This window comes from Macaca mulatta, chromosome 8 (genome assembly GCF_049350105.2).
Source record: "Macaca mulatta isolate MMU2019108-1 chromosome 8, T2T-MMU8v2.0, whole genome shotgun sequence".
Classification (NCBI taxonomy): domain Eukaryota; kingdom Metazoa; phylum Chordata; class Mammalia; order Primates; family Cercopithecidae; genus Macaca; species Macaca mulatta.
The window spans coordinates 11,480,878-11,505,082 of NC_133413.1; the positions used below are offsets into that span (position 1 = coordinate 11,480,878).

Consider the following 24,205-nt stretch of genomic DNA (forward strand, 5'->3'; position numbering starts at 1 on the left):
GGTGAAAGTATCTAAGCATGCCTAGGAAGGAAAGGAGTTGTTGCTTTGTAGAAGGGGTTGGGGTTTGGGAGATTAGCCAGACATGATCAGCAGGCAGAGTATGTGTTTTTATGAAGAATTATGCCAAGATAGGTAATGGATGAGGAAGAAATTTGGGCTTTGGAGGGGCATACGCAATATCCTTTTGAGAAAAGATATTGGAGGAGCAGGAGGATGTCCTTTTGGGAAGATTTGTAGGATCTCTAAAGTAGAAGATTGTCAAAATATTCAATAAGGTGAGAAGCAGATGGATTGAAAGAAAGGAAATCATGAGGAAGTGCTTGACTGAAGTAATGGGGGCTCTCCCTGAAGTCTTGCAGCAGTACAGCCCAGGTAAGTTGCTGAGGCTGATGGGTGTCAGGGTCAGTCCAGGTAAAAGCAAAGAGAGGCTGGGACAAGAGGTGCAAGGGAATAGTGAAGAAAGCATCTTTAAGATCAAGAATGGGGCCGGGCGCGGTGGCTCAAGCCTGTAATCCCAGCACTTTGGGAGGCCGAGACGGGCGGATCACGAGGTCAGGAGATCGAGACCATCCTGGCTAACACGGTGAAACCCCGTCTCTACTAAAAATACAAAAAACTAGCCGGGCGAGGTGGCGGGTGCCTGTAGTCCCAGCTACTCGGGAGGCTGAGGCAGGAGAATGGCGTAAACCTGGGAGGTGGAGCTTGCAGTGAGCTGAGATCCAGCCACTGCACTCCAACCTGGGCGACAGAGCGAGACTCCGTCTCAAAAAAAAAAAAAAAAAAAAAGATCAAGAATGGAATAGTGAGTTGTGGAGGAAGGTATTGAGGACAGGAGAGTACAGGGGTTTGGCACCATGGGATGGATAGGCAAAAATTTGGTTGATAAGGTGCAGATCCTGAACTAACCTGTAAGACTTGTCCGGTTTTTGAACAGGTAAAATGTGATATTATTCATAGTATCTTCACTATTACTGCTAATATCACAGTGGGTGTACACCCCACCCTGTTTTATTATTTGTAATATCTCCGCTCTTACTGCTAATATCACCATGGGTGTACATCCTGGGTGTCCACCCTGTGATATTATTCTTAATAACTTTGATGTTACTGCTAATATCACAGTGGGTGTGCACCCTGTGATATTATTCATCATGTCTTCGATGTTACTGCTAATATCTCTGTGGGTGTACATTCTGGATGTACACCCTGTGATATTATTCATATCTTTGATATTACTGCTAATATCATAGTGGTTGTATGCCCTTGGTGTCCAGTCTGTGATATTATTTATAACATGTTTGATATTACTGCTAATATCACAGTGAGTGTACACCCTGTGATATATGTAAAATCTTAGATATTTCTGCTAATTTCACAGTGGTTGTACACTCTGGGTGTACACCCTGTCATATTATTCATAATACCATCTCTATTACTGCTAATATTACAGGGGTATATACCCTGGGTGTACTCCTTGTGATATTATTCATAATATTTTGATATTACTGCTAATATCACAATGATTGTACACTCTGTGATGTGATTCATAATATCTTTGGTATTACTGTTTATATGACAGTGGGTGTACACCCTGTAATACACCCTGTACACCCATGTGATAAATGGAAATAAAATAAAATTGAAGATATTACTTATAATATCTTCAATATTACTGCTAGTATCACAGTGTGTGTACATCCTATGATGTTCTTCATAATATCTTCAAGATTACTGCTAATATCACAGTGGGTATACACCCTGTGAAATTATTCATAATAACTTTGATATTACTTCTGATATCACAGTGGGGTTCACCCTGTGATGTTATTCATAATATCTTTGATATTACTGCTAATATCACAGTGAGTGTACACCCTGGATGTACACCCTGTGCTATCATTCATAATATAGTCGATATTACTGCTAATATCACTACTCGGGAGGCTGAGGCAGGTAACACTGGTAACACTTATGGCTCAAACCCAGGAAGTGAAGGTTGCAGTGAGGTGAGATGGTGCCACTGTACTCCAACTTGGGTGACAAGGTGTGACTCCACCTCAAAAAAAAAAAAAAATTAAAAAGCAAAAATCCCAGGAAATCCCGTATCTCTGAAACAACTACCTTTAGCCTTCCATGACCATCTTTATATATGTGATTTTCTTATGTAAAATTTCTAGAAAAGGCAAATCTATAGAGACAAAATGAATTAGTAGTTGCCTGGGACTAGAGACACATATGCATAACACACTTATTTATACACATACCTACAGGTGTATGTATATGTGCTTTGATGTTCCGACAAAGAGTCAAGATTGCGGTCTTTTCTTGTGACTTGTTGATGATTCTGTCTCAAATTTTAGTCAAATGATAGGTAGATGTAACTATATGTGTATAAACATACATACATATGGTATTTTGTAAATATGTCAGGCCCATTGTTAGAGAATACTTTCTTTTGACTTTCCTTCCTCCACTTGTACCCTGTAAACAAACAATTGTTAATAGTTATGTGACCTTCCCTCTCTTTCTCCATGCTCATAGACTCATAGTCAATATAATGTATCATTGGGTATAATCGTATAATGCACATACACCATTTCCTGTGTGTTTAATCATATGTGGGGATTTTACTCAGTATTGTTTGCTTCATAAACACAGGACCATACAATACACAATTTTCTGTGTTTTGCTTCCCTCCATATATTGTGGAAATCCCTCCAAGTCAAGTGATAAATCACCTAATATATTCTTAATTTTTAGTTATTTAAATAATTTACTCACATAGTTCAAAATTCAAAAGGCACGGAATTGTGTATAAAGAAACGTCTCCTTTCAACCTTGTTTCCTGGGGCACCCAGTTTATCCACACAAAAACCTGCACACACATCTTTTAGATGCTTTATTCATAAAAGCCTTTTCAGACTGGCTTCTTTAACTTAGTAATAAGAACTTAAGTTTCCTCCATGTTTTTTCATGACTTGGTAGCTCATTTCTTTTTAGCACTGAATAAAATTCCATTGTTTGGATGAACCAGAGTTTATTTATCTAGACACCTTAGAGCTTCCCAGTTTGGGCAATTATGAATAAAGCTTCTGTAAATATCTGTGTGCAGGTTTTTGTGTGGACATAAGTGTTACCAGTGTGGCCAGATTTTCACAGACTCCCCCAGAAGATATTCTTTTCATATACAATTGATTACGTGAAGGTATGTGTGAATCTATATTTACGTAATTTCTTCCTCTGTCCACTGCTTTTCATTTTTTTACAGCAACATTTTTTACACCAACACATTTTCATAAAACATCCTGTATTTGCCAATCTAGTAGGTGTAGCTCGAATTATTACCTTGTTTTAAATTGCATTTGTTTTCTTAGGAGACTGAGCATTTTATATATATTCAAGAACAATTTGCATTTTTTCTATGAACTGTGTGTTCATAATTTTATAATTTTCACCTACTTTTTTTCTTATAGATTTGCAAGAACTCTTTGTATATTAAGGAGATTAGCACCCTATCTATTTGTAACATTTTTCTCAGTTTGTCATTTGTCATTTGTCGTTTGGCTTCACTTGCAAACATTTTTTAAAAACAAACATCTGTTTGAGTCCCTCTGTCAATTCTTTATTTTTCTTTTTTGAGACAGAGTTTCATTCTTGTTGCCCAGGCTGGAGTGCAGTGGCACAGTCTCGGCTCACTGCAACCTCTGCTTCCCCGGTCCAAAAAATTCTCCTGCCTCAGTCTCCCAGATAGCTGGGATTACAGGCACTCATGACCACGCCAGGCTAATGTTTGTATTTTCAGTAGAGATGGGGTTTCACCATGTTGGCCAGGGTGGTCTCAAACTCCTGACCTCAGGTGATCCACCTGCCTCAGCCTCCCAAAATGCTGGGATTACAGGTGTGAGCTACTGTGCCCAGCCCATGCTTTAAATTCTTTAGGGTATCTGCTTTCCTGTCCTTTTTTTCTTTTTTTTTTTTAAAGATGGGTTCTTGCTCTGTTGCCCAGGCTGTGCAGTGGTGTGATCATAGCTCACTATGCTCTTGAACTCATGGGCTCAAGCAATCCTCCTGCCTCAGCCTTCCGAGTAGCTGGGACCACAGGTGTTCACCACCATGCCTGGCTATTTAAAAATTTTTTTGTAGAGATGGAGTCTTGCTCTGTTGCATAGGTTGGAGTGCAGTGGCATGATCATGGCTCACTGCAGCCTCAAACGCCTGGCCTCAAGCAGTCCTTCTACCTTGACCTCCCAAAGTGCTAGGATTACAGGCATTAGCCGTCGTATTCAGCCTATCCTGCCCTATTTTAAAGAATATTTAGACAAAAGAAAGCTGCTCCTATCGTAGCTTGAGCCCCTTTCTGTAGATGTCTGACCTGCAGACCCTGACCCAGCAATAGATGAGAGATGTACACTAACACAGATATTCTGCCTGTCAGTCGGCTAAGGGGCTCTGCTCTGAGTCTGGAGCATCCCGCTGATAAGCCAGTGAAGTTCGCATTTATTTAGTACAGCTTAAATGACAAAGGCTTTGAGTCAACACATCTATGGGTAATTAACCCCTGAGTAGAGAGCAATTATGCACCCGAGGTTGATCAAGTTTGGTCTCAGGACCACATGAGTAAACAAGCTGTTTAGATAAACTTCCCCACATTTCCTTGTTATTTGCTTTTTTTTGCTATCAACTAAAGGTAAAGAGGATTAGACTGCCTTCAGCCAAATCTTTTACTGAAGCTATGCAAACCTTCTGGCTTTCCAAGAAGGTTTGTGTCTATATCATATAACTTCATCTTACAATTTTTCCAGCCACACTGACTGATCCCCTACACCTTTCTTCTGAAAAGAAGTCTTCAGATTGGCTTCTTTAACTTAGTAAGAAGCACTTAAGGTTCCTCTATGTCTTTTCATCTCGTGATAGCTCATTTCTTTTTAGCACTGAATAAAATTTCCTTGTTTGGATGGACCAGAGTTTGTTTATCCATTCTCCTACTGTACGATGTCTTGGTGGCTTCCCTGTTTTGACAATTATGAACAAAGCTTCTATAAACATCTGTGTGCAGATTCGTGTGGACATAAGTTTTCAACTTATTTGGGTAAATACTAAGAAGTGAATGAGAGTTCCTGTTGTTCCACATTCTTGTCAGCATTTGGTGTTGTCCATGTTTGGCATTTGGGTCACATGAACAGGTGTGTAGTAGTATCTCATTGTTTTAATTTGCATTTCCCTGATGATTTATGAAGTTGACCATCTTTTCACATTATTATTTGCCATCTGTATATCTCCTTGCTCATTTTTTGCTCAGGTTGCTAATATTCTAATTGTTGAATTTTACAAGTTCTCTGTGTGTTTTGGCTAACAGTGCTTTATCAGTAATATCTTTTGCAAACATTTTCTTCCACTCTATGAGTTGGTGTTTCATTCTCTTGACAGTGTCTTTCATGGACCAGAAGTTTTTAATTTTAATGAAGTTTAGCTTATAAATTACTTCTTTCATGGATCACGTCTTTGGTGTATCTAAAAAAGTGATTGACCAACTCAAGGGTGTGGAGATTTTCTCCTATGTTATCTTCGAAGGGTTTCAATTTTGAGTTTTACATTCAAGACTATCATCCATGTTGAGTTAATTTTTGTGAAATGTGTAAAGTCTGCATCTAGGTTCAATTTTTTAATTTGCATGTTGGATGTCCTCTTGTTGAAAAAACTCTTTTCTCCATTGCATTGCATTTGTTCTTTTGTGAAAGATCAATTGATTATATTTGTGTGGGTCTGTTTCTAGACTCTCTATTCTGTCCCATTGATCCATTGCCTCTCTCCTCTCCTCTCCTCTTCTCTTCTCTCCTTTTTTTTTTAATTTTTTGTTAAGATGGAATCTCACTGTCACCCAGCCTGGAGTGCAGTGGTATGATCTTTGCTCACTGCAACCTCTGCCTCCCCAGCTCAGGGAATCCTCCTGCCTCAGCCTCCCTCAGCTGGGACCACAGGCACGCACCACCATGCCTGGCTGATTTTTTGTGTTTTTGGCAGAGATGGGGTTTCGCCATGTTGCCCAGGCTGGTCTTGAACTTCTGAGCTCAAGCAATCCTCCTACCTCGGCCTCCTAAAGTGCTGGGATTACAGGTGTGAGCTACTGTGCTCAGCCATTAATTCACTATTCTTTCACCAATACCACACTGTCTTGATTACTGTAACATTATAGGAAGTCTTGAAGTCAGGTATTGTCAGTCCTCCAGTCCTCCAACTGTCTTCTTCTCTGGGTCTTCTGCCTCTCCATATAAACTCTGAAATCTGCTTGTTGATATCTACAATATAGCTTGCCAAACTACATCAATAGCAGAAACTTTTCCTCGAACAGCCCACCTAGGGCAAAGCTGTCATGCCCCATGCACACATTTAGAGCTTTCAATCAACTTTTAGTTTGTGAACCCAAAATATCTAAGACATATCTCAACCTATTTATTTATTTAAGATGGAGTCTCATTCTATCATCCAGGCTGGAGTGCAGTGGTGTGATCTTGGCTCACTGCAACCTCTGCCTCCTGGGTTCAAGTGATTCTCCTTCCTCAGGCTCCCGGGTAGCTGGGATTATAGGCGTGTGCCACCACACCTGGCTAATTTTTGTATTTTTCGTAGAGACAGGGTTTCAGTCATGTTGGCCAGGCTGGTCTCGAGCTCCTGGGCTCAGGTGATCCTCCCACCTCGGCCTCCCAAAGTGCTGGGATTACAGGCATGAGCCACTGTGTCTGGCCAGGTCTCAACCAATTTAGAAAGTTTATTTTGCCAAGGTTAAGGACTCTCCCATGGTGCAGCCTCAGGAAGCCTGATGATGTGCGCCCAAGGTGGTCAGAGTACAGCTTGCTTTGGTACATTTTAGGGAGACATGAGACAATCAATATGTGTAAGATGGACATTGGTTATGTCTAGACAGGTGGGACAACTACAGGTGGGAGAGCGGACTTCCAGGTCATAGGTAGATAAGAGACATCCTTTTGAGTTTCTAATTGGCCTTTCACTGAATACATGATTTATATGTGAGACGAGGGTAGAGGAATAGTCACTTAGTCTGGCTCAGTGAAACAGGAGGGCAGAGGAAGCAATCAGATATGCATGAGCCTCAGAGGGATGACTTTGAGTTTTGAGTTCTCTCTGTCCTTTGTCCACAAGGAATTTCCTTATGAGTGAACTGGGAGGGACATATGTAGCCCTTTTTTTTTTTTTTTTGAGATGGAGTCTGGCTCTGTTGTCCAGGCTGGAGTGCAGTGGTGCGATCTCGGCTCACTGCAATCTCGGCCTCCTGGGTTCAAGCAATTCTCCTGCCTCAGTCTCCTGAGTAGCCTGGACTACAGGCACCTGCCACCGCACCTGGCTAATTTTTGTAATTTTAGTAGAGACAGGGTTTCAAACTCCTAACCTCAGGTGATCTGCCCTCCTTGGCCTCCCAAAGTGCTGGGATTACTGGCGTGAGCCACCGTGCCTGCTGTAGCTATCTTATTAAGGAATAAAATGGGAGGCAGGTTTGCCTGATGTAGTTCCCAGCTTGACTTTTCCCTTGGCTTAGTGATTTAGGAGGTGGCAAGATTTGTTTTCCTTTCACAGGTTCCATATCCTTTTTTTAGTTTTTAAAAATTGAAGTACAACTTAAAGTGCACCAATTATAAGCATAGAGCTCGGTCACGTGCAGTGGCTCACGCCTATAATCCCAACACTTTGGGAGGCTGAGGCAGGCAGACCAACTGAGGCCAAGAGTTTGAGACCAGCCTGGCCAACATGGCGAAACCCCATCTCTACTAAAAATATAGAAATTAGCCAGGCGTGGTGGCATACACCTGTAATCCCAGGTATTTGGGAGGCCAAGGCAGGAGAATTGTTTGAACCTGGGAGGCAGAGGTTGCAGTGAGCCGAGATCACACCACTGCACTCTAGCCTGGGTGACAGAGTGAGATTCAATCTCAAAAAAAAAAAAAGAAAAAAAAAAAATCGAGAGACAGAAAAAAAAGTGTAGAGCTCAGTGAATTATATGTGCTTCTACACCTGTGTTATGTGTCTGTCACCCAGAGCGAGATGTGGATTTTATTTTGCCTTTCATAGGCCACGTCATCCCCGTCCCCATGGATACTCCACTCACTCCTCTTGTGCAGCTTCTGTTTCTTATGTTCTTGAATTTCAGTTGCAAATTCTATTAGTTTTTGTTCACATTGCACCTCTTCTAATTTATGAAGTTTTAAATAGTGACTGTGGCAACTGTCAAAGCTGCATTATCAACAGTGAGGGTGGATCGTGTTACTGTTCGCAATACCCAGTAGCCCTGCGTGAGAGAGAATCAGACTTCTTTCTCTTCCCTATTGAACTTAGACATGGCCATGTGACTTGTCTTGCCAATAATATGTAAACAGAAGTGGTGTGTGATGGTTCCAGGAAGAACCTTGAAGAACATGTGTGTGCTTGATCATTCTTTTTGCCTCTCTGCCAGTTACCAGAATATTCTAGGTAATGGCTGCTTTCCCTGCTTGGATCCTACGTAAGAACTACATCATGTGAGCAGAGTGCTCAGACACCTGTGATAGACATGTCATGTGACATATACATCTTCATTTTTATTTTTTCTTAATTGAATGAACTCCTGGGCTCAAGCAATCTTCCTGTCTCAGCCTCCTGAGTACATGGGTGTGCACCACCATGCCTGGCTATTTTAAAGGCTTTTTTGTAGAGATAGAGTCTCGCTCTGTTGCCCAGGCTGGAGTGCAGTGGCATGATTATAGTCTCACTGCAGCCTCAAACTCCTGACCTCAAGTGATCCTCCTGCCTTGGCCTCACAAAGGCTGGGATTATAGGCAGGAGCCACTGCACCCAGCCAAAAAAAAAATTTTTTTCTGTGACAGGGTCTTACTCTGTCACCCAGGCTGGAGTGCAGTGGTAAAATCATGGCTCACTGCAGCCTTGACCTCTTGGGAACAGGTGATCTTCCCACCTCAGCCTCCCCAGTAGCTGGGACCACAGGTGTGCACCATCACACCCAGCTAGTTTTTAGATTTTATGTAGAGATGGGATTTTGCCATATTGCCCAGACTGCCTCGGCCTCTCATAGTGCTGGGATTATAGGTGTGAGCCACTGTGCCTGGCCCAAAAAATTTTAATTGTGATAAAATTCACATAAAATTCACCATCTTGCCATCTGAACCATTTTTTTAATCGTACAGTTCAGTAGTTTCAAAAACATTTACATTGTGCAACCAATCTCCAAAATTCTTTTCATCTTGCAAAACTAAAACTCTATATTCATTAAATAATAACTCCTCATTCCCCCCTTCCCTAACCCTTGGCAACCACCTATCTAATTTGTCTCTGAATTTGCACATTCTAGGTATCTCATACAAGTAGAATCACACAGTATTTGTCTTGTGACTGTTTTTTTTTTTTTTTTTCACTTAGCATAATGTCCTCCAGGCTCATCCGTGTCACATTATGTATCAGAATGTCATTCCTTTTTAAGGCTGAATAAACATTCCATTGTGTGTATAAATATACACAAACAAGGTCGTGTGTGTATGTGTGTGTATATACCACATTTTGTATATCCATTTGTTCATCAATGGATATGTGAGCTGTATCCACCTTTTGGCTATTATGAATAACACTGCAATGAACATTGTTGTACAAGTATCTGTTTAAGCCTCTGCTTTCAATTCTTTGGAGCATATACCCAGAAGTGGAATTGCTAGATCATAGAGTGATTCTATGTTTAATTTTTTGAGAAACTTCCATCCTGTTCCCTAGTGACTACACTATTTAACTTTCCCACCAACAGTGCATAAGGTTCTAATTTCTCCATACCCTTGCCTTTTTAAAAAAAAAATAGATGTCATCTTAATGGATGTGAGGTGCTATCTCATGGTAGTTTTATTTGCATTTCCCTAGTGATTAGTGATGCTGAGTATCTTCTCATGTGCTTATTGACCATTTGTATATCTTTGTTTTTTTCTTTTGTTCTTTTTCTTCCTTCCTTCCTTCCTTCTTTCCTTCCTTCCCTCCCTCCCTCCTTTCTTTCTTTCTCTCTCTCTCTTCCTTCCTTCCTTCCTCTCTTTCCTTCCTTCCTTCCTTCCTCTCTTTCCTTCCTTCCTTCCTTCCTTCCTTCCTTCCTTCCTTCCTTCCCTTCCCACCCCTCCCCTTCCCCTTCCCCTTCCTTCCTTCCTTCCTTCCTTCCTTCCTTCCTTCCTTCCTTCCCTCCCTCCCTCCCTCCCTCCCTCCCTCCCTCTCTCTCTCTGTCTCTCTCTCTCTCTCTCTCTCTCTCTCTCTCTTTCTTTCTTTCTTTCTTTCTTTCTTTCTTTCTTTCTTTCTTTCTTTCTTTCTTTCTTTCTTCTTTTTGACAGAGTCTTACTTTGTTGCCACAGGCTGGAGTGCAGTGGCACAATCTCAGCTCACTACAATCTCCACCTCCCAGGTTCAACAGATTCTCCTGCCTGAGCCTCCTGGGTAGCTGGGATTATAGGCGCCTGCCACCACACCCGGCTAATTTTTGTATTTTTTAGTAGTAACGGGACTTCACCATATTTGCCAGGCTGGTGTTGACTTCCTGACCTCAGGTAATCCACTTGCCTTGGCCTCCCACAGTGTTGGGATTAAGGTGTGTGTTGCAGGAAGTCAGGGACCCCGAATGGAGGGACCGGCTGAAGCTACAGCAGAAGAACATAAATTGTGAAGATTTCATGGACATTTGTTAGTTCCCCAAATTAATAACTTTTATAATTTCTTATGCCTGTCTTTACTGCATCTCTGAACATAAATTGTGAAGATTTCATGGACATTTGTTAGTTCCCCAAATTAATAACTTTTATAATTTCTTATGCCTGTCTTTACTGCATCTCTGAACATAAATTGTGAAGATTTCATGGACTTTTATCACTTCCCCAATCAATACTCTTATAATTTCCTATGCCTGTCTTTACTTTAATCTCTTAATCTAGTCATCTTTGTAAGCTGAGGATGTATGTTGCCTCAGGACCCTGTGATGATTGCGTTACCTGCACAAATTGTTTGTAAAGCATGTGTGTTTGAACAATATGAAATCTGGGCACCTTGAAAAGAACAGGATAACAGTGATTTTCAGGGAACAAGGGAGATAACCATAAGGCCTGATTGCCTGTGGGACCGGGCAGAACAGAGTCATATTTCTCTTCTTGTAAAAGCAAATAGGAGAAATATCGCTGAATTCTTTTTCTCAGCAAGGAACAGCCCTGGGAAAAGAATGCATTCCCAGGGGGAGGTCTCTAAAATGGCTGCTCTGGGAGTGTCTGTCTTATGCAGTTGTAGATAAGGGATGAGATACGCCCTGGCCTCCTGCAGTGCCCCCAGGCTTGCTAGGATTAGGAAATTCCAGCCTGGTGAATTCTAGTCAGACCAGTTATCTGCTCTCGAACCCTGTTTCCTGTTAAGATGTTTATCAATGACAATGTGTGCCCAGCGGGACATGGACCTTCATCAGAAATTCTAGTTTTGCTCCATCCTTGTGATCTCACTCCATCTCTCTGCCCTTGTGATATTTTATTGCCTTTGAAGCATGTGATCCCTGTGACCCACTCCTTATTCATACACCCCTCCCCTTTTGAAACCCATAATAAAAACTTGCTGGTTTGGCAGCTCAAGGGGTATCACGGAATCTGCTGACATGTGATGTCACCCCCGGAGACCCAGCTGTAAAATTTCTTTCTTTTGTACTCTTTCTCTTTATTTCTCAGACCGGCTGACACATAGGGAAAATAGAAAAGAACCTATGTTGAAATATTGCAGGCTGGTTCCCCCGATAGGTGTGAGACACCATGCCTGGCCTACATGGTAGAGTTAAAAGCTCTGAGAAGAACATATGGAACCCTCTATCCTTCTGGCTCTGACCCCCTCTGTCGGCCTCTTCACCTCTCCACTGTCACCTCAGCCAACGCTCAGCCATGGCCAACTGCTTCCAGCTTCTTGAATGTGATTTGTTCTCTCTTACTGCCATTCCTTTGTATATGCCTTTCCTTCGCCTGGAAGACGCTCTCTTTGTCTGGCTAACTTCTTTTTATTCCCAAAGCCTCAATCCAATTCACCCCTTCCTTTGAGAAAATTTTCTTGATTCCATTCTTCTACCAACCAAGATCAGATGCCTCCGTAATCTAAAGTACGAGATGCATATTTCATATTTCTTTCATAGTTCTGTTTGATTTAAAGATGAGTGCTTAACTGGGCACTAGGAAGACCATGACAATGACACATGGCTGAGGTCCAAGTGGCTCACTGTGGTGGTAGAGGAAACATACAAATACCTGGATGGTGATGTAATTTAATGGAGTACCTATTGGGCACAGGTTTGACTCAAAGGGCTGAGTGGTCACATGGCACCAGGTAGGCAAGGAATGGCTTTTCTTGGAAGATATTTGAGCTGGGACTTGAAGGATTCTCTGAGTGAGAAGACTTATCTCAAATTATTTTGCGTTAACTTTGCATCCATTGCCTCCTTCCCCATTACTTGGGAGGTGCTCTGAGTACCATGAAGTCACACACTCTGGTCCTTGAAACTGTACTATCTGCAAGAGGACTGATGTGACAGAGGAGGAAGAGGAGTGATTGAAGGGGAGGAAACATGAGCATTGTAGAACTCAAGATTCAGGTAGTGTAGTCTCTTGTACTTTATTCTAAGTATGCTAACTCTTTTCTTCTGTGTATGTGGTTTAATTCAAGAAACTAAATGATTTATTAATTAAAATAAGTGATAAAAAGTATTTGAGCTTTTTCATTTGGTTTGGACTTTTCTGCTCTAGGAACTCAGGGATAGTCTGCCGGGTAGTATCTGTGGAGGCTACCATTGAATCAAGGTAACTTCCCACATGACGTAGTTCTCTAATCAGAATTGCGCTTTCAGAAGGTTTTGGTAGTGGGGGTGAGCAGCTGCTAGTCCAGGCATGATCTCAAGGGATGAATGAGAGATTTGATGGCTGAAATATTTCTATAGGACTTAGTAGCTGTTTGTAGAAGGTTAGAAGAAAGAGGAAAGAGTGTGAAGAATTAAAGATGGTCATTTTAAGAATTAGTGTCATTGGGTGGGAATGCTATTTATAAGTCCAAATGGAAGCCAGAAGTTTGGATTCTGGTGTCTGTCCTGCCTCACTGTAGCTATGTGGCCTTCTATAAATTCTTCAGTAAAAAAATAATGCAGCTGGACCAGGTGATCTCTAAAGACCCTTTCTGGTTCTCAGAGTCTACGAAAAGCTATTTTGCACTCCTATCCTCATCCTTCAGCATGTGGTCAGCTTAGGGTATTTGAAGGCGTTTTAACAAGATCTAGCTACACTCCATTTATTAAAGGACAGGCTGCCAGTTTATTAAAAGACAGCCTGTTCAAATGCTGCTTGGAAATAGAATCAGTGTTCTATGTTCAGGGTACTGTGGCAGGTGGTATTGGGGAGCCCATGGTTCCTGCCATGAAAAAAAATGAGCCATCTAATCAGAGACAAGTCCAAAGCATTTAGATAGTCAAGCAACTATAATCAGGGACAATAAAAGTGCAATTCCTCAGAGTAATGGATTTGAAACAGATTTAAATGAATAAAAAGTATTGGATAAACCTTTGCCTTTCTCTTACTCATGGCTGTGACCATGAGAAATGCTACTAGATGGTGATGAAATCAGGCTTAAGTCAACTTGAGTGGCAACCAAGATTTTTGCTCTCCTGCTATGAGAAAACCTCAGACCTTTCTTTGTTCCTTCTTTTCCTCTAAGCCTCCTGCTCAAATTTTAGAAAATGTCCAACTGGCCAAGTCTTTCTATTATCAAAGATGTGGTTACTTTGATCACAGTTTGGATAGTTTCCTTACTGAACTCCTAGATACACTTACTGAATGGGAGGCCCTCCCCTGAACTCCTCCCCAACCCCCCACCAACATTTGCCTTGGATCTATGGCAGCCTTCTAGAGTTGAACGCTAATACAGTAATAGTTTTAGGCTTTTCTTTCTGGGGATTTGGATGACTTCTGGGGTACTTTGCTATACTATGCTCATCAACATCAACACTGATGAAGATGTAGTTGTATATACCTTGCTATGAAATAGTGTGTTCTCATTACTGCTTCAGTAAGGAGCAACCTCAGAAGATCTGGCAAGAGCTCTGAGCCAGTACAGTAGTTTGGTGACAAAAATGTTAGGGCTGATAATGGACATCTGGTTCCACTCTGCAGCACTCTGGGCTTCAATTAGGCAGAAAATTCTTTTTTTTTTTTTGAGATGGAGTCTTGCTCTGTTGCCCAGGCTGGAGTGTGGTGGTGTGATCTCAGCTCACTGCAAGCTCCACCTCCCGGGTTCACACCATTCTCCTGCCTCAGCCTCCCAAGTAGCTGGGACTACAGGTGCATGCCGCCACACCTGGCTAATGCTTTGTATTTTTTTTAGTAGAGATGGGGTTTCACTGTGTTAGCCAGGATGGTCTCAATCTCCTGATCTCGTGATCCGCCTGCCTCAGCCTCCCAAAGTGCTGGGATTACAGGCATGCGCCACCATGCCCAGCCAGCAGAAAATTCTTTAAGGGGTCTGAGCCAGTCATAGATATGCTTTCTTCTAATCTCCCATTCTAGCCAATCAAGTACTTTTTCTTAGGGGGCAGAATGGAAAGCCAGTTTTCAGATTAAATATAAAAGAACATACTATGCAAGTTAACTCATTTAATTCTCACGGCAACTCTATGAAATAGTAGTAGTAGTTGTATACTAATTTTTAATGATGAGGAAACTGAGACCCAAGAAGCATAAGGAAATTCTCGAGGTCACATGGCTAGTAAGTGGTGAAACCACGCTATGAACTTAGGCCTTCCAATGGCAGGGCTGGGAGTTTTAATCCTACAGTCTTTCAGCTAACTAGTTATGAAATTGACCCAACATTCGCATACACAATTGTTTTTGGATAAGCATAGAAATGGACACTCTGCTCTTAAAGCTCAAAACATATTTGTTTTATCTTAGTTCCTTCCTCAGGACAGGATCCCTCAGGCCTCTCAAAAAGTATCAAAGAACTGAAACTCACCAGATCAACACATCCAGACAGTGATATGCCCAACCCCTCAATCATCATGATTGCTTCCTTGCCTCTCCCTAGTTCCTGTTTTCTTACACATTTCTTCCCTGCTATATAAACCCCTAGTTTTAGTTAGGGAGATGAATTTGAGACTGAACTCCCATCTCCTTGGCTGCAGCACCCGATTAAAGCCTTCTTCCTTGGCAATACTCATCATCTCAGTCATTGGCTTTCTGTGCGGCAAGCAGCAGGGCCTAGATCAAACCCCAGGTGTTTTGGTAACAGTCACACTAACAGACTAGACACCTAAAATTCTCATTGTTCTACTTCCATCTTCTCCTCAGACCCCAAAAGCATTCAATTTGTATCACCTTATACATCTTTTAAGTAGTCCTAAATTAAATAACCATATGGCAGCCAGTATTCCTACTTGACAGATGAAAGGTAGAGACATGGCCTTCATAGAAATGCCTTGGAGTTATGAAGCAATTCTGTACTGTAGGGCAAGCACTGGTTTCCTGCCTTCAGCCTCTACATACTCCCAATGACTCATAAGCACGGTTACCTTATACTTTATACTTTGTGTTACATACCACTGATTTGTAGGCAAAATTATGAAAGTACAGGTGAATAGACTTATTTTACAAATGGGTCCTTGGGCAGGAATAGTATGCCAAGAATCGTATTAACAAAATTAACGTCTTTCATATTGTCTAATGCAAAGTTGTTTTATTAGCACTGTATGGTAGATGGTAGTTGGTGGAAATGAAGACGTATACACCACCCCCTTTTCTCTGTTTTTTTTTACATATCCAAGTGTTCAGAGCTGATGCCAACCAGAAAACCTGACAGTTAGGTTCCAACTTAATGGAAATAGATGACCCAACTTTCATTATTTCCAATATACTGTCAGGTGCTCTTTCAGCTTGGAGGCCTATTGTACAGTCTTATAAGATAATGATGAAAAGTGGACCTAGCCAAATGATAAAGGTTGACAGGTGCTATAAATAGGACACGCTGCCTCTAATGAGAGAAACTAGGTCACAGCATCCAAACACTCAACGTAGACAACATAATCCAAAAACAGTTCTTCAAAACTGGCTACCCAAGAAGCACTCATCCCTTTAATAGGATCTAGTTTTCTAGCAAGTAATTTCCTTCAGAAAATAAACCCAATCCAGCAAGTGATTTACAGCTGCCCTTCCCCACTTCCCCCAATCCCCTACCCACAGTGGTTGATGCTATAAAAGCAGGCCCTTGGAATAGGTCTGTGTCATAAACCAACCCAGGCTGTTGAAATTCTAAGTCGCTGTTTTATATTCCACTTGCTTTTTGTGCACAATTCAGATAATTTCTATTTCTATAACCCTTTCTATAACGCCTTATTCCCAAAACTGTCCCCTCTATAATTTCCCTTTCTACAACCAAAAGGCAACACCTGATTCTAATGGCATTCAGAATCTGATTGTCGTGTGAGACACTGACATAAAATCATGTGGTAGAGTCAAGTCTGTGTTTTCATTCTTGCTTAAACACTGAAACTCCATCTGTGATTGGTGATTGGTACATAGCAACTGGTAATTAATCTTTTTTTTTTTTTTTTTTTTTTTTTTTGAGATGGAGTCTCGCTCTGTTCCCCAGGCTGGAGTGCAGTGGCGTGATCTCGGCTCACTGCAAGCTCCACCTCCTGGGTCCACGCCATTCTCCTGCCTCAGCCTCCCGAGTAGCTGGGACTACAGGCGCCCGCCACCATGCCCGGTTAATTTTTTGTACTTTTTTTTAGTAGAGATGGGGTTTCACCGTGTTAGCCAGGATGGTCTCGATCTCCTGACCTCGTGATCTGCCTGCCTCAGCCTCCCAAAGTGCTGGAATTACAGGCATGACCCACTGTCCCCAGCCATCTGGTATTCAGTCTTATAGTGGAAGGCATTCTGAGATATAACATAACTAATTTAACCACTTCTAGTTTCACTTCCTCACCTGCAAAACAGAATTAAAAGGCCAGTTTTGCAAAGTTTTTGGGGTTAATGAAAATGTATGTATACAAAGTACTTGGTTCATGTAGGGCCTCAGTGATGGTTATTGTTATTTGCAGGGTTACTAGAGCACTTCCATTTATTTATGTCTCTTTGTCGCTCTGACAATGCCTCTGGCAAAAGAAGTTAATGTTCAGATAAAATTCTAGTTTCAAATTTGCTATGTAATGGATCCCTAGGCATGGAGAAAGAAGAGGGGAAGAATGGAAGGACCTTCTTAGTCCTCTGCTCCAGGCACTGTGCTAGGTAGTTAATACTGTTACATGAAGTGGGTGTTCTTCCCCTCCCTCTCCCCCAAGAGGTGGACAGGGTGAGTCTCTGAGCAATCATGTTGTGCAAGGCCTCTGGGCTGCCTTTGGACCCGGCATGAGGTCTGACTCTAAGGTGTCAGCCTGTTTAAGAGATATTTCTGAAAGGAACCCGTGTTGCTCCTGCTATCGCAGAAGTTATTCATTAACTCCCATGTGGGCTGAGAGGTGAGGATAAGTCACTTAAAACCCAGGTCTCACGGGAAGATGGAGAGGGAGGGTTGGTATTTGTATTCTGACAGTTTTTTCAGGTCAGTTGTGTTAAGGTTGGTCAGGCAGAAATGAACAAGCAGGGCAAAATGAAAATACTTAAGAATTAACTGCTATCCATACAAGTATATTTTAAAAATGGTTTTATTGAATATTAATCAATTACAAGTACAGTGAGCTAGACATTAAGCCAAAGCACAATTGCAGGTTAAATATAATCACAAAGATGTCTTAAATAGAAACCCGCCAGGCAGGCAGGTTACGTTCCTTGATGCCTTCCTTTGGAAAGAAGTGGAGGGGGAGGGAAAAAGGACTTCTATTTCAGGTGACAAGATGATGATGACCAGAGGAGTTTAACATGCTGTAGGTGATTTTCCATGACCAAATCTGTTGGAATGCCAGACTTAGAAAACCAAACAATGAAAAAAACCAGCATGCTCAGTTACATTTGAGTTTCAAATAACGAATGCTTTTATCATAAATATACGCCAAATACTGCATGAAACATTCTTAAGCGAAATTGTTTCTCTGAAATTCAAACTTAACTGGGCATCTTGTACTTTATCTGACAATCCTACAAATAGATAAATGCAAAAAAGAGAGGAGAGGGGGTTGGAACCCCTGCCACTGGTGGGTCACACAGAGACTAAAAATAAAAACAACGCCAATAATGAACCGAAGAGTCACTACATTGGTTACTTACACAGACTAACATCACAATGAGAAAATACAATTACTACTGAGTGCTGTTGCCGGGCAACACTCCACATTTCCTCAAAGCTGGTTTTGTAAATGTTTTGAGAAACCTTGACAAAAGTACCTTTTTAGTTTGTAGGTATCAAAGACAAATATTACTACTACAAAGATAAGATGAGCTTGAAACCATGGGAGCAGAAGCAGGTGTTATATGCACATGAAGAGTTTAAATGTTTGGTGTCATGGAGACGATGTTTACACAGTCAAGGTCATCTTCTAGGTCTAGGCTATTGGCCTCAAAGATCTGTGTTCTTTCCTAACTTTGACTGCGCTTTCTAGCCTTTCATCCTGAACTTTGGGAGGGGTGCACGGGTGTGTGAGGGACACCCCACTACCAGGGTTCAACTGCATTTCTCTGCAAACACTCTGAATCAACACAAGGGCTTTCAGGGCTGCCTGCAGAAATGGGTAGACTGATAAAAAAGAAATCACAGAACAATCTGAATTCTGGAACGTGAGAGAAACCTCTTTGAAAGGATGGGTGGTAGGGCAGGTGCGAAGATGTGACGAGTAAAGCAAAAAAGAATGTGAAAGAAGGAAAAGCAGAAATGCAATCTATGGTGTGAATGTTATTTCAGAGGAGGCAGAACTCTGGCAATGTATACAACTGGTCATACTACGACCGTATTTGGCCGTACAAAGTATATAAAATCTTTAGCTTCCTCTAGGTTTTCACTTAAGTATAACCATAGTTTACATTTTAAAACAATTAAAAAACACAGCTTGCATATCACTCATATTCTACAATGTATCACAGCGGTTGTTGTATCCCCACATACACAATTGAATAGGCTTTGAAATCTTTCCAGCATTTCTCCAAACCAGAAATCTGGTAGCTGAGGAATTTCCGATATGGAGAAATTGAAATGGATTAATTTTAATCAGCTCCATTGCATGTAAGGGAATATTACTTATGAAATATACCATCATAAAACAAGATGAACAAGTATGAAACACATGGAGACATGGCCGACTCACTGACACACCTTTCAAACACTAAGAAATGGGACTACAATGTTTTATTTATTAAAATATAAAAGGTTAAAAAGTTTCTGCCATAGTTAAGGCTTTCTAGAGGAGAAAAATTTAATTGTCTCTTAATAGCAGAATGCACACGTTGCTGAAGAAGCCTCATGTTTTAGAGTAGTATTTTTTTAATGCATTTCCTTTTCATATGCTAGATGTGTACAATAGCTCAAACATCACTTTCACAATTACTTTCTTTTCACTTCTCTGTCACTGATCTGACACTAAACAAATTTAACTTTACTCTTTAAATACATTTCTGACATGAAATCCTAATGTCAGTTGTGAATACCTGCCAAATTAGTAAGGTCTATAGCCTTCTGTGAGATAATTAGTCCAACAGAAAACACAGTAAGAAGGCTATTTGTCACAGATACCACACAAATGGGATTCGGACACAATAGGGGAAAGGTGCTTGAAAATACACACCACTTCTGTTTGCAAGGCCATTTACAGGAATCCAGATAGTGCACGTTTAAAAAGGCGGGGGTGGGGACAATGCCCAATAACCCTTCGTGCGATTGGGAGAGACACTGAAACAGAGAAAACTTAGACAACGTATTGCATTCTAATGCCGTTCTCCAGCATAAATCAAATTTCTATTTTATTTTTTGTAAAACGGATACAATAATAGAACGTTAACCTACATTACTTTATTTGCTTGCCATATTCAGGCATTTCTCTGTATATTTCAATGCACTTTGCTATTTTGAGAGCAAAGGGAAATCAGTCTAGCCACTAAATCAAGCTCAAAGGAGTATAAGGATGCTATTTCGTGAAAACATCCTAATGTTGATTCTACTTATGCTGCTGGAAAAGCTAGAAACTCCAAACTCCACGAAGGAAAAGGAAAGAATCCTGGTCGCACTGCTGTTATTTTGCATAGAATCAAAACTCTGGGTTCCATGCTGTCATTTGTTAACAAAGCGGCAGAGTATTCTGAGCAAAGCGCATGAGGCCTAATACCCATTCCTGGTTGCGATACAAAAACTAAGAGGTATCTGGTCTCCTTTTTTTAAGACCCAAGATGAGGGAGGAGAAAATGAATGGAGTCAAAGGTCATTGCTGGAGCTCATTTTAATTCCAGACTAGTAATTTAGGGAACAGGGAAGGAGGTCAAATACAGGGAAGGAGGTCAAATACAAGGAGAAAATTTCAGGACCAGGGCACTTAATTTATGCCTGAGTCAAGCATCCAGTTGGCCAACAACAGGTAAACTGGCACCATCAGGTCTGCAGAAGCCCTTTAGTTTTGGAACTTGGGTCAAGCTGGTGGAGACGTTCAGATTCTTTCTTCCATGTGGTTAGGGAAACAGAGGGGCCATTTTGGGGTAGGCCTAATTGGATGATCCTAACTTGCTAGTATTTCTATATGGTACATATACAAAAAATAAGACTTCGGCCTAATTTAATGCCATGCTTTTATATTGGAAAGGGTTCTTCATACAGCTACAGATGAAAATCCCAAATGTAATCAACTTTTGCTAACTTTTGAGTGCACTCATGATGACCTTTGGTTTTCAAGTTCTGAAAAAAATGTATTTGGCTCCTGTGATATATCCATTAACCCACTCTCTTAAGCAGATGAGTAATATATGCACACTCTTTCAAGAACTACTATATACTTGAATCATTATAAGACAAGAAGCACCGCAAATGTCTTCCTTACACAGTACCTTCACTTGGCACACAGAACATGAGACACAGAACACTGGCAGTTTAAATATTGAACCACAGTTTAACTTCTCAAGTGTAAGGACCAAGATGAAAACTGGCGCATCCATTAATCTAGTTAGTATGATGGAAACAACATACAACCACAGTTAGGTAGTGGTTTATCTTTTTAATGAAGCTATAAAGCTTTCCATATCTATATCATATTAACTCTTTTACTTAACTAAAAATCACAGCTGTATTTACCATTTTAAACTACGTCTGGGGAAGGTAAGTAATACACACTTGACAGCTACTGAAAACTATACAGATGGCAATTTCTTCAACCCTTTGTTACAGCAAAAGAGAAGTAAAGAGGGGGAAAAATCCCTCTTAATGAATATCAACTCTCAAAGCTTCATATGGAATTCCAGTGCTATTAAACAAGTAGCCAAGACACACACACCCAGCTTGGGTCACTGAAACTTCAAAAGAAGCAAAAACTGAGGCGAATTCTTGATTTAATTTTGAGCACCCATGCAAGATTCAGCTACAAAAATTCAAACTAGTCTGGATGCCCAGTTCCAGCACTGGGTTGAAGCCAAAATGAAAGCAAAATGTGTGTATTTTAAGAGTCTATGTCTAGAAGTTTTGCATATAACCATTTTACTTTGCTTCAGGAGATTAAAGGAGGTCACAGCTTAATCACCTTGCATTAAACCCATCGTTTTCAGGGCTTTAAATTGCAACGGCAAGTTTGTGTCACACTGTCTTTCCTGTTCCTCCTCGTGTTTGTATTTCTTTTGCTTCAAAGCAGAGTAGTTGCACAGTATATCAAGTAAATAAGTTAGTGCACTCAATTCATATTCAGTTAAGGTGAAAAGGGCAAGTGTAAGAACTATTTAAGGGATACTTTTTTTTTTATAAATGTCAATGGCACTTGGTAAATGTTGATGAAAATAAACAGCAATTTCACAAAGAAAATTGTATGGTATTTCTTTCTCACCTTCACTTAAAAAAATAACGGAAAGGGCTTTGGTTTCCATTTTTGTTCTCCTTGTCTAAATACACTAAGTAGTTTGAAGAAATGGTTCAAAAATTTAATGCAAGGATCTTTATGAACTATTTGAAGCATGCCACTCAAAATAAACCCCAAATCTGGAGTAAACAAAAAAGTCCTTGCATTTGTGTGTTATCTATCCACTATTCGGGTCTGAATCCCAGCTTTCTCAACTAAAGAAACAATAAAGTGGTATTTTTGTGACTCTAATGAAGTACAGTAATTTCACTGACTTTTGAAATAAGGCAGCTAATTTGGAGGGGGTAACAATCCCAACAGTACAGATTAAGGGAAGGGAAGCATTTACTTTTTGGAGGCATCCCCTGGGTCCACTGGGGCTGCAATGATACAGAACCACACGCTCTTCATCCTCCTTAATGCAGCTCCTCCTTCACAGTCTCCCCAGTTTTTTCACCTTGGAACTCAAGCCTGTGTCAGCCTGCATCTCCAGTACTGTCCCGAAGACCTCTGTGGCAGGCTTGTATTGGACAGAGCAAGTGGCCTTCACCGGCTTTGACTTCTCTGAATTTAGGAGTTCCTAAGTCAGGTTGGTGTTTGTACCCTTCCCTTGTAAGATAGGCCGATTCATAAAGGGATACTAAAACTTGATGTTTTTTCCTTTTCATCTCAATTTATGTTAATGAGATGTGCAGCTACAGAGAACAATAAAAAAATTTTTTTAAAGTGGAAACTGAATCTTGCTCAGCCAGAAGCTTGGGTTGCATTGCTAATGATTTTGTCAGCGTGACTTTGTGCAAAATATCCTCAAGAAGGCTCTGGCTCATTTTCAAAGTAACCAAAAAAAACCCACAAAAACCAAAAAACAAACAAACAATAGCCAATGATGCATGTCTGGCAAATCAAAAACAAGCCTGTCGCCTGTCATATGTGTATATTTGTTATATACACGTGTCATGCATAACAAAACAAATGTAGTGTGTGAATCGTGAACATCTGAAAAAGCATTGGTTATGTTTTCTTATTTCCCATTTCCAAGTCTAGATCAAAGTGATCTTGTTTTAGAAATGGATAATTGCAATGAAAATGAGCCTGAGATATGTTAAAAGGCCGCCCCTGTAAACATTTCCTCAAAGGGAACAGTAGCAGTTGAGTATGTATCAGTTACTCATACTATTCATCACTATAGCAATGCTTTATAAAAGACAAACAGCTTATTTCTAGGCTGTCAGGGACTTCTCGAATATTGATGTTGTTGTGAGAAACAATCCTCTGTCATCCAGTCCCAGGCTGAATCTGATCCGGCTTCACCAGCAGGCATTCACTAGGTCTTCTGCTCTGCAGCTGTTGCAGTCTGGGAAGGGGCCTCTGGCTTCATGATCTGGTAAGTGATGAGATACTCTGGGTATGCCTAGGAAGGACAAGAAGAAAAACAGATCACGCTTCTAGTAGGCACAATATTAAAGCCTTACTGAATGCGGAAGCCTCAAAGGCTGTTAATCGTGACCAATATTCTATATAGACTCAGTCTCTTAATAGGCGCCTGAACAATTTGGAGGTTCACCTACTTAACTGTAGATAAATGTGTATAAACCCTACAATCTAGAAAACTGAATGTTACTTCTACTTTGAATACTGTAAATTAAACTCCATTCATCCCTTATTAGAGAGCCATGTGGCATAAGTAGGGAAACTGAGGCCCAAGGCAGCACTAATATCTTTCTTTTTCACCTCACAGAGCATTAGTGTTGTCACACAGTGCGTGTTCAATAAAAGCTTGCTAAATGAAAGAAAAATTTTGCCAAATCAAATCCAAATTAATCATAGAAGATGATGTAACCCACTGAGCTAGAAGGAATACAGGTGAGATGTACCGAGTCACCAATAACCTAGAAACAACAGTTTGGGAACAATTTTTAAAAACTGACTACTCAAAGGCATCATTTACAGGAAAGATAGGGGCTCCAATTTAGACTGGCCTCCTTCATATTCTCTTTCTCTTTTTTCTTGCAATCAGTAAAACACGAGGCTGTGTCTGGAATGGGAAGAGCACTTCTTGGTGGGAGCAGGAAAAAGGCTGATCAGAGGAAGCTGCTGAAAGCCTCAACCAGAAATCGCCATGAAGGCAGCAATTTGGAAGGAAAGGTAGGACACCCCTTAGTGAGCAGACTA

General features: G+C 40.9%; 1 protein-coding gene across 2 annotated transcripts in view; it reads right to left on the reverse strand.

The window, feature by feature from the left end:
* Nucleotides 1–17,711: 17,711 nt before the first annotated feature.
* The window catches only part of TNKS (tankyrase), a 227,584-nt gene continuing 221,090 nt past the window's right edge, over nucleotides 17,712–24,205 (reverse strand). Inside the window, exon 26 of one of the 2 annotated variants that reach the window (XM_077942368.1) lies at nucleotides 17,712–23,444. In XM_077942368.1, the coding sequence (XP_077798494.1) occupies nucleotides 23,358–23,444 (87 nt within the window). In that variant the 3' untranslated portion in view covers nucleotides 17,712–23,357. 2 annotated transcript variants of the gene reach the window in all.